This window comes from Manis pentadactyla, chromosome 8, assembly GCF_030020395.1.
Source record: "Manis pentadactyla isolate mManPen7 chromosome 8, mManPen7.hap1, whole genome shotgun sequence".
Lineage (NCBI taxonomy): Eukaryota > Metazoa > Chordata > Mammalia > Pholidota > Manidae > Manis > Manis pentadactyla.
The window spans coordinates 134,889,866-134,905,638 of record NC_080026.1 but is presented as its reverse complement, the minus strand read 5'-3'; the positions used below and the strand labels follow the sequence as shown (position 1 = coordinate 134,905,638).

The window sequence follows — 15,773 nt, the reverse complement described above, 5'->3', positions numbered from 1 at the left end:
GGGGATAATGCCATGAATAAAGAGGTAGGGTTTTTTCTTATTACAAATGTAAACTGTTTATCAGGGTCTCTTAAGAGGTGTTCTGTTTATCATCACCTGTGCTTGAAAGAATGTAAAACAATTTGGCAATTAAAAACAAAACCAAGATATTCAGTGTTACAGAAGAATCAGAGTAATTTTTAAAGGGTGAATTCCTTGCATTTTGTGCCAAAGCATGCTAAATTCAGCCCTCCGCATTCTTAGGTTAACTGCATTCTCTTTGCCAGTGTGTGTTTTTCTTGAGAATTGATTTCCTGAAACATATTTGTGAAGCTTCCTACAACAGGAAACTGTAAAATCTAAACAAAGTGATTTATTAGGAATTTCATCTATGCTAAGAATAACTTGGTTCCTTGATGTGCCTTTCTTAGACTGAGAGCTAAAGAGCTGCCTCTCCAAGAAACCTGTGAGATCTGTTATTATTGAGAAGTGCCCCAAAGATCATCTGTACCAGGAAACTGCTTTCTGTAAAACACGGTATCACTATTTCCTGGAAGCTTCTTTCCTGGGTAACACAAAGCAAGATTCAAACAAGGCAGCTCCCTTATTCTGTGGTGTCCAGGCCCTTTCAAAACCCCCACACATAGGCACAGTTTCAACAAATCGCATTCACTCATTAATTTTACTTCGTTAAACTTAAGCAGCAATATTTCCTAAATTAATTTCTGATATCTATTTAGCGAAGCCATCTATGCACCCGACTAAGTTTGGGGTGGCCAAGCAGCGCTTGTCAGTGGAGCGGCTGCCTTGGAGAGGCCGAAGCCAAGCCAAAGGTTGAGTGAGCCCCCAGCTGTGAAAGGCGGAGAATCAGGATGCCTCCATCCATGCCCAAAGTCCGCCTGCCAAAGCGGAGGCTCGGCGGGAGGGAGGCACGGCTGGATGGCACCCTTAATTCAATGAGTCTGTGGGTTACTCAGTGCAGTGAGCCTGGGTTGTGAATTACTGTGAATTCTCCAACTACCCTCCTCTACGAAGCACCAAGTAGACTGGAAGGGTCAGCTCACCAGCAGCTGCTCGGGTGTTACTCAAAACGTCCTGAAGGATGACGCTTCCACCCCCCGCCCCACCCCCACCTTTATATGAGCATCACCTCAGTCGGGGATGCAGCGTAACTTTTATTACCTGTGAAGGAATGAGCTGCTTTATCCGAGGACAACTTTTGGCTTCATTCAACGGAATGGTTTTAGTGAAAGATTGTAGGAAGCAGGGTGGAGATGTCTGCCTTGCTTATTTCACGTGAAGACATAAGGAACCTACACGTATTCATGAGGTATGCGCTCCTCAGCAGAAGGGAACCCACATGGGTTAATAAATAGGTCAAATCTTTTTTTAAGTGTGAACTAGATAGCGGGCCTCTATACTGGTTCCTTATGGGGGGGATTCAGTCAAATGTTAGAGATAAATGCCTTGGGGTAGGTGGGTGGGGACTGGGGAGGAAGGCCAAGGACGTGGGGACTATACATTGTGCTCTTGTGTTTTCTTTGAGGACCATTCAGACAGCCCCCTTGGTGCGGCCGTGACCTTGGCGCACGAGCTGGGCCACAACTTCGGGATGAACCATGACACCCTGGAGAGAGGCTGTAGCTGCAGAACGGCTGCCGACAAAGGAGGCGGGGGCTGCATCATGAACCCCTCCACAGGGCAAGTACCAATGCTGCCGGCTGCTTCTGGAATCGGGCCGCAGCTTGAGATGCATATTGGGAAACCGTTGAGCAGAAAGCCATTCCGGCCAGTCCCCATGGAAGCTTCCAGAAGGAAATTCCTTGCCAAGTGACCAGAGTGAACTGTACTACTCTGGAGGGTCAGAGGCAATGCCATGGGGCGCAGGGACTGACCTCTTCCCAGAGAAGTGGCAGGGATGGAGGCTGCCTTTGTTTAGAAATCACAGATTATCCTCCAGTCCCAGCACATGTTTGTAGCTGAGCCCAGAGTTCCAGCCCCAGCCCCAGGGGGCCTGGTAAACTCGCAGGGCAAAGTGGGCGAGGTTAGGTGGGTGCATGTGCTCCCGAGGGTGCTGGTTTGGAGGAGCTGCTCGCTCGAGGCTGGCCCTAGGGCACGTCTGCAGTGATCTGATACCACATATCCTATCCCATCTTAGAGGTTTAAATGAAGTGACTTTTCTGTTTCAGTAAAATATGTTGTTCCTTCTCATTTAATGCCTCTCTGAAGCTCTAGACTTGGTTCACCTAGAAAAAAAGGAACACAGTTAAATCTTTGAAGCACTCAGTTGAGGGGGAGATAGATGCAGTGCGGGGTGATTACAGATGCTGGTGCGCTCTTAGCCTCTGAGGTCCCATCCCAAACTAGACTGTTGTGCTCACACGAGAAGTTTTTCATTCATAAGGGACACCATACACGCTTGGTACAATGCCCTCTTCTTCTGCCTTGAGAGCTTCCCCACAGCCGTCTGCGGGGCACTTCCCTGGCCAACCCTGCTCTCCGGGGCTGCTAAAAGGGGACATTGGGGGCAACAAGCCAGTGCCGCCTGGCAGCCCGAAGGCTGGCCTCCTGGAAGGCCCGCTGGCGATGGGGCAGGTGTGGGGTGAGGGGGACACCTGCCGCAGGGTTTCCCAGTCCCAGAAGAGGGATGGGGTTTTACGGAATGTGGTTATGCTTCTACACGCAGGGGTGTTGTCACTTCGCGTGAGCTGTGGGTGACGCATCTTATTCCAGCCGGTTCCGGCTCCTTCTCTCATGGCTGCTGGCACAAAGCTAATGGTGCATCTTTTTGGCTCATGGTTCTATTTTAAGCAGAGTTTAAGGGCATCACCAAGACCCAGTGCAGGAACTTGTTCTCTCAGTTGGTGATGACAGAAGCCAAGAATCTGAGCCCAGAGTGACACCACCCTAAGCCAACACCACATGAAGGGAAATACAGCGAAACCCCAGATACTCAGGGCTGCTCCCCGAGAGGGAGGCAGGGTCCCCTGAGAAGAAGTCTGCTCCTTGTCATTAAGCTGTTCTGGCAGAGACAGAATAACTGTTGGGCATTTGGGGCAAAGAATTCCCTCTTCACTGCTGGGGTCCTATGAGCCTTGGGTCCAGCCCGATGGAGCCCAGCAGCCCTGCGCACATGCTGCGTGGACCTCAGAGAATGAGGCTGGTAGGACGTCGATGGCAGCCAAGTGGTCCTCGTGCTCTCTTGTCCTTGATGAACTCAGAAGGGCCACAGAAAGTCCACTCTGTGCTTCATCTCCCTGATTAGCAACTAGGCACAAACACATCAGCCTAGATGCCTCTGGAAGTTGTTTCCAATGACTAAGAAGATTATATTGTAAATCAATATTGTTAACATTTTGGAATCCTTGATAAAAGAGGCAATGGAAGAGGGGAAATCTAGCCTGGAAGCACCAGACTGGGATTAAAGAAAGTTGGTAGCCCCGATTCTGACACCAGTTGTTTTTAGCAATATAGACAAATTAGTGAGCCCTCTGCCTTACATTTCTAATCTGTAAAATGAGTGAGTTAATCTTTATCCATCCTTGCTTCCATGTATGCGTCCATCCGTCCATCCCTCTCTTCATCATTCCTTCCATCCTTCTGTCCACTCACCCATCCTTCCTCTTATTGGTTCACATATTTAACCACATTTTTGCCTCCATGCTTGTTGTGGTGGGGAACACACAGGAGAGGAAGACCCTACAGCTCTAAAAATTGTGTGATTCTGGGGCTCCAGAGGAAGGCATACTTTTTGTACTCTCTAGTTTGGTGTAAAACCTTCAAACTGGAAGGCCTTCACGGTGGCATGTAAGGATATGAGCCAGATCACCCTGGAGATACCCAGAAATCAGAGGTAGAAATAGTGCTGTTAGTTGCTCAGAAAATAGTTTATAAGGCTTTATTTTTTTTTCTTACCAGGGGCTTGCTAATAGCCTTTGCTTGATTTATACCTTATTAGCAATTTCTAAGTTTTCTCTTTTGCTGAGCTTGTACTTTTGCATAAATCTTTTCTATTTGGTTCTCATTTATGATCCCACATTCCTGTCCAGAGAGTGGTGTTTTTAATTTTCTCCGATGGAAAGCAACCTCCTAAGCAAGTGGGTGAATTAATCACGAAAGCCCACAGTGAGAGGGGAGGTCAGACTGCCCAAGCAGCCCTCAGTCATCCATCACCCATTGTAGAATCTCCAGGCTGCTTTTAATCTCCAGCATTATCTCAACGTGGCTGATCTCTTACCTCATAGGGTCCCTGTGAGAGTGGGAGAGTGGATTGAACGAGATCGTATGTCTTTGTAAATTGTAAATCACTCCACAAATACACGGCGGCAGTAATATTATTTAGCTCAAAGAGACGTTGGAACCCTCAAATACTTAAATTTTCCCGAATTCTGGCTCACAGTTGCTGGGAAGCACCTCTGGGGTCACGCACATGACTCAGCAGCGCACCCACGGTTTCTGTGTGAATGGCTCATTTCACACTGGCCCACGTCCGGATGCCACCCTTCCTCCCGACTTCCTCCTCACTACTGAGTCGGGCACGAGTAGCAAACGTTAGAAACATTATTTACATCTTAGCCCCAAAAGTGACTCACAAAGAGATGAACCTGTGCCTGCCTCAATGACAGTCTCCCAGGATCTAAAAGAACCAAGGATTACAGATGATTTAAAGGGGACACGCACATCCCTTAATGTTCCCTGTTTACTCTTTATCAAAATAGTCCCGAATCCTAACTGTGAAGCATCCATCCACTGCCATCGCTGCCAGACTGGCCCCAAAGGCCTGCACGGACTAGGATCGAGTGGAGGCTTTTAGACACGGTGTCCCTGCAGCAGCTGCATCGTACAGGAATGGCCGGAGGGGGGTCCTCACGGCTTGTATCATTCATTACGGCAAGGCTCTGAGAGTGCACGACTGTGTGTTTTATGTCTCCGGGCAGTTAACATGAAGACCTGTCTTGGAAATTACTCTTTGGCAAAAGCAGTGTCCAAGGATCCACGTGGGAGTTTGAACTCAGTCGAGTCCATTCCATTAGTGAGCTTCTCAGCAATTGGTCTTCAGGGTTTAAGGACTAATTTTGCCACATTTATGAGAGTAAGAAAAGTGTGAATAATCTGAACACTTTTGAAAAGAATCTTTAACGTAATAGTAAATGTCACTTTCTAGAGTGGAAGGAAAAAAAAACTCGATTCATATTCAGAAATCCCTCTCAGAGCTTCCTGTATTTTCTGCAGAAAGTTTTCTGTTGTATTGAGAGCAGGGGTCACAGAGCCATCGCTTGAGGGGGCAGCTGGGTCCAGAGTACGCCCTGTCTGGGCCCCCGCACCCTGGAACACGCGGGGACCACTCTTGGGGTTGCGGCCGTAAACAGGCAGGTGTTTTCCTCATGGAACTGGTGTGCAGTGCAGAAGACAGACTCGAGAAACAGCCAGCAACCTGCAGGTTGGAAGGCGCAGTGAGGGAAGCAAACGAAGAGGATGAAAAGGGGGAACCTGACTGCAGTTAGGGGCTTGGGGAGGACCTCTCTGTGGAGGGGACATTGAAGCAAAGACCCAGAGGCAGAGAGGGACAGAGGCTCTGGAGGGAATCACAGCTGACAGGCCCCAGGGCTTGGGAGGCTGAGCAGATTGGGGCAAGGCTGGGACTCACTGGGCTGGTGCCCCTGGAAAGAAGGGGGTTGGAGCCAGAGCGGCCGAGGCCCAGCCTGCCACAGGACATGGGCTGCCGCCGGGGCAGTGAGAACCCACAGGAGGGTTTTAGGCAGGACAGTAATGGGATCTGACTTATTTTGTAAGGTTTCTTCACTTTAAAGAAGATCACATAGCATCTGAGCTATTGTAGCTTGCCAGAATAAGGGACATACTATTTGTAAAAAAAAAAGAAGGAAACTTATTAAAACAACAACAAAAAAGAAGTGCTAGTATACAAACTATTGTTAGTATTATCAACAAGCATTTGGAATCCGTTAAGAAGGGTCCCGTGCTAGCTTGCTGGGTGGCGAGTCACTCCGCCCCCACGCTACTCACCTCCCCAGTCTTCTATCCTTGATGTAGAAGATTCTGCTCTGTTGAGGATCTCACTCTGCTCTTCCTAGAGTAAGCCATCTTTAAGGACTCTACGTCGAAGAGCCGCTGCAGAGCCCTCTCCGGGGGGGCGGGGGGCACCTAAAAGGAATTGCTGCGTGGTTTTCATGCTGATGCTCAGATCAGGGGTGTGGGGATGTTGTGGTTTGGTTTGGTCCAGCCTGGAAAATGGCTCCTAAGCAAAGAAGGTGCTTCCCGGCTGCCCACGGAGAGTGGAGAGCAGCGAGTCAAGCGCCCAGGATAATGTAGGCTGAGAAAACCAGCTAAGGAGGGTTACCCCTCACTCTCCAGGGGGTGAGTAATTTACATTCAGCTGAGGCTGGAGGTCCAGTAATAACATGTAGCGCCAGAACATGACCGTGTTGAAGGAGAAAGCATCGCCATCCTACTTCTTGGCAGTTGGTGTAACTGGCTCATTCAGTTCCATTTAATTGAGCTCAGGAAGCATTCACCGCATACCTGCTTGCCCCACGGCTGTCTGGACATGGAGCGCATCTGATGGCCACTGCCCAAGTCCCACCTTACCTCTGACTCGGGACAAGCCCACCCCAAGAACAGTCAGGCCACCAATTGTAGCAAAACCACTTGTTCACTTACGGCTCGTGCCAGGCCCAGTGAGCAGAGTGAGGCAGAGACTCAAAAAGCAGGGAAGCCTGACTCCCAGGATCCCATGTGGTTGGATAATGGGAAGTCGAGCAGTGATCACTCTGAGCTCAGGGCTCTGCTGCGGACATAGTGGGGTCCCTGGGGCTGACGACAGGGGCACCTCATCCGACCTATTTACACAATCCTGGGTATCACTGCATCTCATCCATAACTAGTATTTCAGTGTGTGCACTAAAAGAGGAGAGTTTTTTCACACTTTTTTTTTAAATGACCAATAATTCATTGTGAATAAGGAGCAAAGGTTGGAAAGTGTGGTGGACAGGGAAGTGTTCTAGAATGAAGTGGAGGCTGACCCTTTCCCTGAAGAACTGAGTAGGGCAGGCAGACTCTCCCCACAAATTCCTGCCCCATATTATGGGAAATTGGGTTTCTTTTTGAAGAAGAGTCTATCTGAAAATATGTTCACTGAACTAAAATGAACTGTATTTTTCAGTGAGAGATCCCCCAAGCTCGGATGTAGTAGGAATTGATAGAAATTCAGTCTATCTGAAAAGTGTGTACTCTTTGAGAACCTCCCTCTCGGAAATCAGAGCAAAACACACATAATTATAACTCACCCCCTTTTGAACTTTAAGGAGCTGAGATCATGAAATACATTTGTCATAAAGGGATTTTATGAGAATGGGATTGGAGGAAGCTATTTCCCCTTGGTAGCTCTTCGTTTGAGGGCGAATATTTTTCTCTCAATGAAAAGTCTCAGAAACTCTCCACTTCCTTCTTCAGTGTATGGGAGAAGATGGAAATCTTTATCCAAGGAGACTGCAAAAGAAGGAACCCTAGTAACATTAAAACACCACCAGCCAGAACCAGTGTAATTATCCAGCCAGAGTAAGTTAGCTGGCTACATCCAGACAATATCATAAGGCGGAAACGAACTGTCAGGAGAGATTCCTGCCGACAGTTCAAGAGGGCACACAGTATAGAATATGTTCTTGTTGCCTCCTGCTATAATTAGATATTGCTTACTGGAAAATAAAGGAATTTATCTGCAATTAAGGCAGAGTTAGGAAACTAAAAGGCATTGCCTGAAGGCATGGTAGAATTGTCCTGATCTCTTAAGCTGGACACAAATCAGAGAGGTCAAGCTAGGGAGATGGGTAAGTGCAGCCACTGCTCCTTGAATATCCAGTTTTGGAGGAAATGAGCATAGGCGAACTTGACTTTGACCCTAGAGGGCTGCACTCAGATGTCCTAGTTCATCGGTAACTTGTGTGAGGTGGGTCTGATTATGCCCATTTTAAAGATGAGAGCTGGTGCTCAGGAAGGTAAAGGAACCACCTACATTTTCAAAACCACTCAAGAGGAAGCCCCAAGACATAAGACTGAGTCACCAGGAGCCAAGTCCCTGCCTAACCACTTTCATATTACTTACCTCAAATAAAAATTTACAGCATCTATAAACCTCAGGAAGAGAAAAAAGGCATCTATTCTGGGATACTGGTCAGAGAAAAATGTCAGCTTCCAACTGCAGGCTTCAGGCAGTTGCATGCAGCCAGGCTCCGTGGAGGACGAGAACGGGACAGCCGTGCAGTCCAGCCACCTGGTGTGTTTGTGGCCATGGCTGTGTTTGGGCTTCGTATGGGGACGGAAGCCTTCTCAGTACATGCATAGCAGAGTCCCTGTGCAGCTTCTGGGAGGCAGGAAAGCTGCCCCCATTTTAAACCATTTAGTTCTGCACTCCTCTTTCAATGTATGTTACAACAGCAGAGAATTATTTCCTGCCATTGCTCATTAATCCAGCATTTTATTTGTGGTAGAACATGTGTGAAAACATTATAGCTGAAATTCTGCCAATCACACACACACACACACACACACACACACACACACAGCTTTTTTCTCTCCCCACGACATGTGGCATGGAGGCTGCAGTGTGAGGTCAAGGGCAAATTTTGGGTCTCTCAGCAACAAACAGTACCCAGAAGGACTCACTTCAAGTTCCACTATTTGAGGTTTCTCGTCTGTTTGGTTCGTTGCTGAATCTCCAGCACCCAGAACAGTGCCGGGCCCATAGTAGAGTTCAGTGACTACTACTTGAGTGGAAGGATGGGTCAAAGGATGAAAGGAGAATAGTGGAATGAGGGATGGGCCCTGGGTGGGCGGATGAGTGGATAGATGGGCGGTGATTCCCGCACGATCAGGTGCGTGCAGAGTGAGACCATCTCTTCCTGTTTTGTGTGACGGCTGAACCTCTGGGGGAGATTCTGAGGCTGTTGGCTTATTAGGTATCCCATGTCATCCTGCAGTGGGTCTAGAATAGCTTACAAGAGATGTGATAAAATAAACAGAAACAAAAAAATAAAATAAAAAAGAATACGGGCTGAGAAATCCAAGGTAAAATAGGGGCTGAGTCCATTGTTTTTCTGTAAATACTCCATGGAGATCAGGGGGACGGGAGCGATTCGCTCTCACAAAGCAGAGTGCTCCAGAAGTGGCTTCTCCTGAACGACTTTGCTTAATTAGCTGAAGTGAGAGGAGGCGGGTCAAAGCCGCGCAAGCAGCTGTGAGACCCCACAGGCTGCCCGGAGCGCTCACCAGCTTGCGGAGGGCTCCCATATCCCTCTCGGGTCACCGTCTTGGCCCCCGAGGGGAAAGGGCAGATGCCGTCACCTCCATTTTACAGATGAGAAAACGGGTTCAGGGAGGTCGCAGGCCCCCAGTTGGCCAGGATCAGCCTCCTGCCGTCCGCCCACGGCTCCTGGCTCCTGCCCGCTCCTCCGCCCTTTCCCAGTGCCTCTGAGCAGAGGGGACTTCTGTTGCGAATCACCGGGCTGAGGGCGGTGGGAGGGAGGGCCAGGGGGCCATCCCCCCTCCTCTCTTGAGTTCTGGGTTGCCCTGATAGCAACCCCAGCGTCAGGAGCCCAGTGAGGCGAGAACAAGGCCCGCAAACCTCAGCCGTGGTGGGGCGGCTTGGAGGTATCTACCGTGGCCACTTTTTCTATCATATTTGAATAAAAGTGTCTTCCTGGTTACAGACTTGCAGAGTCAGCAGAAGCGATTGGCGTGATCTATGCAGGTCTGCTTCCTGGGGTAGGAGGAAAGAAGAGAGATACCTTGGACAGTAAACTCTCCCTTATTAACCCCTGGATCTGTTGACGTCTGCCAGAGCCCAGGCCCCAGCGAGCCCCGTGCAGAGACAGCGGCCGTTTCTTGTACTGCATCTGAGAAGCTTGTCTCAGACACAGCCTCTGGTGGGCTGGGGTCCCTTTACTGTGGCCCTGGGTCCCCTGCCCTGGAGCCCCTCACCCTTCAGGACTAGGTTCGGGAGGAAACAGCCATCCAGGCACAGAAGTGAGGGGCCTCCTTCTGGTAACACGTAAAGGTCTCCTGTGCATCTCTCAACTGACAGAGCTCAGTTGGTATCTTTATTAAAAGTTCTGGGAAATTACATTTGTGCTTTAATTGGTTTCCGGGGAGGAGGAGCAGAGGTCAAAGTTCATGCGTTAAAAACATGAATTATAATGTGCCACAGATGGCTCCACTCAGGGCCCCAGGTGTTTGCTATTAACAATGGAAATGTCCTACTAAAGGCATTCTTGATCATTTGCTCCTGGCCGGGTGCTCCCCTTCGCCTTCTGCAGCCCATCTGGTAGGCCGGCTGGGTCAGCATTTGGTCCTAGTGCAGTCACCTTCCATTCCTGGGGTTGATGGGAGGACGAATATTCCTCCAGGCTCATCCGGGTCCCACTGTGGCGTGAGAGCCAGCATTCTCGCTGCCGTGGCTCTGTGCCCAGGCTCCCCGGCCACCCCCCACCCCGCCTCGCCACGTGGGCAGAAGGCGGGCTCTGGGTCGCTTCCGTCTCCCACCACACCCCGAGAAGCCCGCCGGCGGTGACATTGCTTCCCAGGGGCTGACCGTTCCTTTTGCCCACAGCGTGTTGGACAGGCTCAGAGCCTCCCTCAGGCACGTGCGTTCCAGACTGTGCCTGGCCTCAGGTGTGCCGGGTAAATCTAAGCCCTGGCCTTTGCTTTCCGTTACACCAAAGACATTCAGGGAGGGCCTTGAAGGTGTGCTTGGAGTCGCCTGCAGGATCATGGGGGTTTGCGTTCACCTGTTCCTAACTCCAGGGAGCCGGAGGCCCAGCCAGCCACCCATCTCCATTGATGCTGAGGCTCTGGGCTCAGCCTGTTGTGTGATGTCTCTGGAGACCGCCCGAGGCTCCTGCCCTGAGGCCCTTGGCCTGGGGGTCACTCTGGAAGTCACTCCTGGGGGGCCTCATGACTGCCCAGCAGGCAGTGTGATTTGGGGGAAGAATGTGGGCCTTCCAGTCAGAGAACTGTTTTTTACTCCTAACTCTAGAACCACATGACTGGCAAGGTACCTAACCTCTCTGAGCCTCAGCTTCCTTGTTTGTAGAATAGGAATGAGGTCATCTGGCCCCCAACAGTGTCCGTGAGTGGGAATGCCCCCCTAGGTCCTACCCCATGGCGGGGCTCACCACAGAATGGTGGCTGCTCCTCCTGTTTGCTCTCATCAGCCCTGGCCCGCGAGGCAAGGTGAAGCCAGAAGGCCCGGAAATGGGATGACCTCCTTGAGTGGCACCTCGGTCCTGCCAGGCTGCTGAGGACCCAGCCAGCTGCCACAGATGTGGACACCACCACCCTGTCCAGCAGGACAGTCTTGGCTGCGCCCAAATTCTGTGCACAGTGATCAAAAGTTTTTATTCCTGGGTGTTAACTGTGAAAAGCTAAAGGTTTTTCTCAAGATGGGCCTAGAATTTTTGGTTGGAAACTTGGCCAAGCCAAGTCCATCCCAACTGTGACCTCTTGCACTCTTGTGCTGCACTTGGGACTCTCAGCTGCGAAGAGAAGAGCGTATTGGGGGGGCTCGAGCCCCTGGAGCCACGAAGGATACCCGGAGTGGCCCTGAACTGTGAGTTAGTGAGCTGTGTTTGGAAGAGGTGTTCAAGCTAGTTGTGGACTTCATGATAAAGAAGGAGGAGTTAGATGGTGCCCTCAGAGAGTGCAGGCCAGGTCTGGTCTTCGGTGGTCCCCTCTGAGCCCAGTGCCTGGCCTCAGCTGTGGGGCAGAAGGGGAAGGAATGCAAGGAGGGAGCTCCCGAGACACAAGCTTTGGGGAAAACATTTGGAAGAGACTTCCAGGAACTGAGAACCGCCACAGCTGCAGGGTAGGTGAGAGCCATGTACGCTTGTTTTTGTTTGTTTCAGTTTGTTGGTTTTCTGGTTGATCATTTATGCTCCCGAGTCCGGGCTCTGGTTCAGCCGGAGAAAGCCTGGCCCTTCCAGAAGGAGCAGGGTCTGTTTGCCTTTTTAACACCATGCATGTATTAAATTGAGGGACCGTACTTAACTGGTTGATCATTCCTTTGCCTCCTGAATCATTTTCCTCCCAAGTTTACTTGTACTTGTGGTTTTACAGCTTAAAGATCGCTACATTTTGGCTACAGTTATAACCAAGTCCGCACCCTGTGGGAAATGCTTCTAAGCATTAGTATGTACAAGGAACTGAAAACCAGTAATTTGAAATAGCCAACATGGCAACTCTAAAACAAAAAAGAAATACACATCTTTTTCATATGAATGCTGACAACCAGCATCACACGTTGCTTTACAGTTGGCCGAAGCCTTTCACATGTTTGCTTGGAGTGCACAGATCCTAACCCTCAGCCTGCGAGGTGGTTGGTATTACCCTCCTCCTACCGATGTGAAAACAGGCTCAGCTTCACCACTGCCCTTCAGCTTTAACAGATGGGGTGCTGAGACCTAGTCTTCCAAATTCGATCCTTCTCCACAGCCTCCGTGCCACATGCCCAGGTGGAGAAGAGCCTACCGGGCCTCCTGAGTTGGCACTTCCGCTGCCAGGAGAATCTAAAACAGCATCTGAGTCTGCGGAAAGAAATCAGCGGGAACAGAATGTCAGCAGCAAGTTTTCCAAAGCCAGTTATCCCTTTACTGTCTAATCATTTATCAGCCTTGGAAGCTGTGTTTTCTTTTTCTTTTTTTGCAATCGGGATGGCTTCCCCTCCATCTCTGGTTTCTGCGACCTTGGCTTCTCCTGTCGCACAGTTGTGTCAGCTCCAAGCTGTTCCCAGCAGCCTCCCGGGCTGTTTCATTCTCCCTCCGTTCACTTCATTTCTTTCCTGCAGTCGGTACATGTGCTCATGTCACCCCCAGAACTTGGAGCTGGGAAATCGGGCCCTGGGGCCCAGCGCACGTTCACTAACGAGGCAACGGATGGAAGGAAATATCAAGAACTGTGACCTGCAGCCCCGATGAAGCCAGCCTGGTTACAGCTGCTTTTCTTGGCTGCCTAATTTCCAACAAGAAAAGTGGTTGTCTCCAAATAATTCCCAAAGAGCTTTTGCAAGGCAGATAACTCCCGACTTCTACTGTCAGAGTTGATAAATTGGCTTAGTATGATTCACCCCAAGAATCTAGCAGTGAAATGTACAATAGGTTCCTACAAGAAAAGAATTTTCTGACTGCAGATTTGTCAAAGTAAAAGTAACCCCTAATAATGTTTTACTTGGCCGCTTCATGATGGCTAAAATATTAAGCCGTGACTGCATTTATGGTGGGAAGCTCTCTAAGTGGCATTCCTCTTTTGCAAAGTGAGTTGTGTGGGGGATTTTTTCTCCAAAATCACCCAGCTGTCTGTTTCATCCCCTTTTTATTTCTGACCTTGCATTCATCATGGTAAATTTGCCTTGGTAGTTATCTATGTTAGAGAAAAAGTGTCCTTGGTAGTTATATGTTAGAGAAAAAGGTGGAGGTGTGTGACAGAAGAGGTCACAATCTGAGCAGAAGCCAGACCCCCTGAGAAATTCTCTGCTGTCTGCTGAAGGCAGCAGTGCTTTCTGAGTCCCAGGTATAATCATTTTGAAGCATTCTAATGCCTAGGGAAAATGTCATGCAAAAGGGCCTTTTTTCCTGAATAATTCCCCAATTTTATTGCTTTGCACCAGCCTATCATTGCTATATGTCAGTTCAATTAGCTGCTGTCCTGACATATTTGGGATAATTTCTGGGAAGTGTTAGGAAGCACATTGTGGTGAGCTTGCTGAAAGCTGGGGAGGAAGCCGAGGCTTTTTAACTGCTGACCCTGGGTTGTATACAATCTCTGACGTCATGAGCAAGGATATGGCCCAAATACTGCAGAGAATAAAGCCATAAAATAAGACAGGAGCGGTACGAGGCAGAGCGAGGTAGAATTACCACACATGGGAGTTTGAAGCAAGAAGAAGGAACTTTCTCTGGAACAGAAACATCACTCCGAGACGTCAGAACCTTTCGAGAAGCCTCACTTAGCATATAGTGTGAAGATGAGCTAGTCACTCTGGTGTGACACTTAAAGATATTTGAAAATTCATTGGTGATTTGAATTTGGCTTTAAGAGACAGATTCTCATGGACTTTTTAGCTCATGCCTAAAAACACATAAGGTTTTCAAAATACCAAATGTCGGGCTTTTCTCAGAAAATGGAACCAGAGTGTAAAACAGAATACTTCTCAGAGGATTTAAGTACAGAGAAGGTGACCTATGGTGCACCTAGATTGTGTTTCTCATTCTTTTTTATACAAATAGGTGTGGATTTGTCCATATATTATCTTTACAACATTTGTATTTTAAATCTAGGTCAGTTTTCCCAAACTTTAATTTTGATAAATCGCCTGGACCATCAACTGATGAATAGGTAGATTGTGATACAGTCTTACTTACAATGGAATGTTATTCAGCCATAATAAAAAAGCGCTAATGGTGCCATAACATGGATGAACCTTGGAAACATTATGCTGAGTGAAAGAAGCCAGATATAAAAGGTCAGAGACTGTACAATTCCTTTTATATGAAATGCTCAGCAAAGGTAAATCCATAGAGCCAGAGCAGATAAGTGGGGGCCCGGGCCAGGGGAGGGGAGAATGGGGGTGTGACTGCCAAGGGCATGGGGCATGTGTCCGCAGTGAGAAAAATATTCTGCAATTAGATAGTGGGGATGGTTGCACAGCATGGGGAATGCACTAAAAGTTTCTGGATTCTATCCTCTTAAATCGTGAATTTTATGTCGTATGTATTTTGCCTCAGCTTTTAAAAAATCACCTGGAGGGCTTGTTAAACACAGGTGGCTGGGACTCGCAGTTGAGCTGCTCTGACTCAGCAGGTTCGGGAGGGACCTGATCATTTGCATTTCTGGAAGGTTGCAGGTGATGCTGACCCTGGGGTCGCACTTTGAGAACCACAGATCCGGGCATCTGTGCGTAATGGAAGGGCTGCTCCCTTTGTGTTTAAGCCAGCACGTCAAGTGTTTATTGATCACTGTCCAGGACTACAAGTCATCAGGGCTGAACTGAAATCAGTGTTGAAAAAAAGGGGGTTTTCAAATAACTGAACTTGGAATCACATCTAGCCTCTGCCATCCCTTAACTGAACTCTTAAACAAGGCCTTTCGCCTTGTTTGCATAATGGAAATAAAAATACCTGGCTCACTGGATTGTTTTGAGAATTTAAATTTAAAAATATAAAAAAAGAAAAAAATATGAGCAAGTGCCCATGATATCACCTAGCTTACAGCAGGTTCTCAATAAAGTTATTTTAAAAAAGATACATTATATACCTAACTGTATATCAACTAAACCTAATTGTATACATTATAACTATATGCAATTTTACAAATTTCATATAATTTACATATTATGTGGATAAGTATAATTATTTTATATATATGTAAATATATTATCACCATATTTTATTTGATAAGGATATTTTCCTTGGCAAAGGTTCTACAGGGAGACCGTGGGAAGGGCTTGGGCCATATTTGTATCATCTTGGGATTCTCCTCAGAGCTTTGGACATAATAGACACTTGAAAACTGCTTCCAGAGTGAGTGAGTGGATGAATGACTAAGTGAAGGAGTAACAAATATCTAAAGGATTTAATTCTTCTGTCATCAAAAGCTCAGATACAGAGTCGGCACCTAGGAAGCAGGGTGACAATCTTGGCTACGCCAAGCAAACTCTTGGTGACATTCATTCACATTTGGCTGAATTGGAGCAATAGCAATCTTCATAATCCTGTGCTGATAGATCCTGT

General features: G+C 48.3%; 1 protein-coding gene across 2 annotated transcripts in view; it reads left to right on the top strand.

Annotated features, from left to right (window-relative positions):
* ADAM12 (ADAM metallopeptidase domain 12) overlaps positions 1 to 15,773 on the top strand; it is a 333,734-nt gene that overhangs the window by 254,788 nt on the left and 63,173 nt on the right. For both annotated transcript variants that reach the window (XR_008999055.1, XM_036898669.2), the window contains exon 11: positions 1,526 to 1,680. Coding sequence is in view for 1 of the 2 variants with exons in the window: in XM_036898669.2 (XP_036754564.2) it covers positions 1,526 to 1,680 (155 nt within the window). In the remaining variant the exon portion in view is untranslated. The remainder of the gene's footprint in view (positions 1 to 1,525; positions 1,681 to 15,773) is intronic.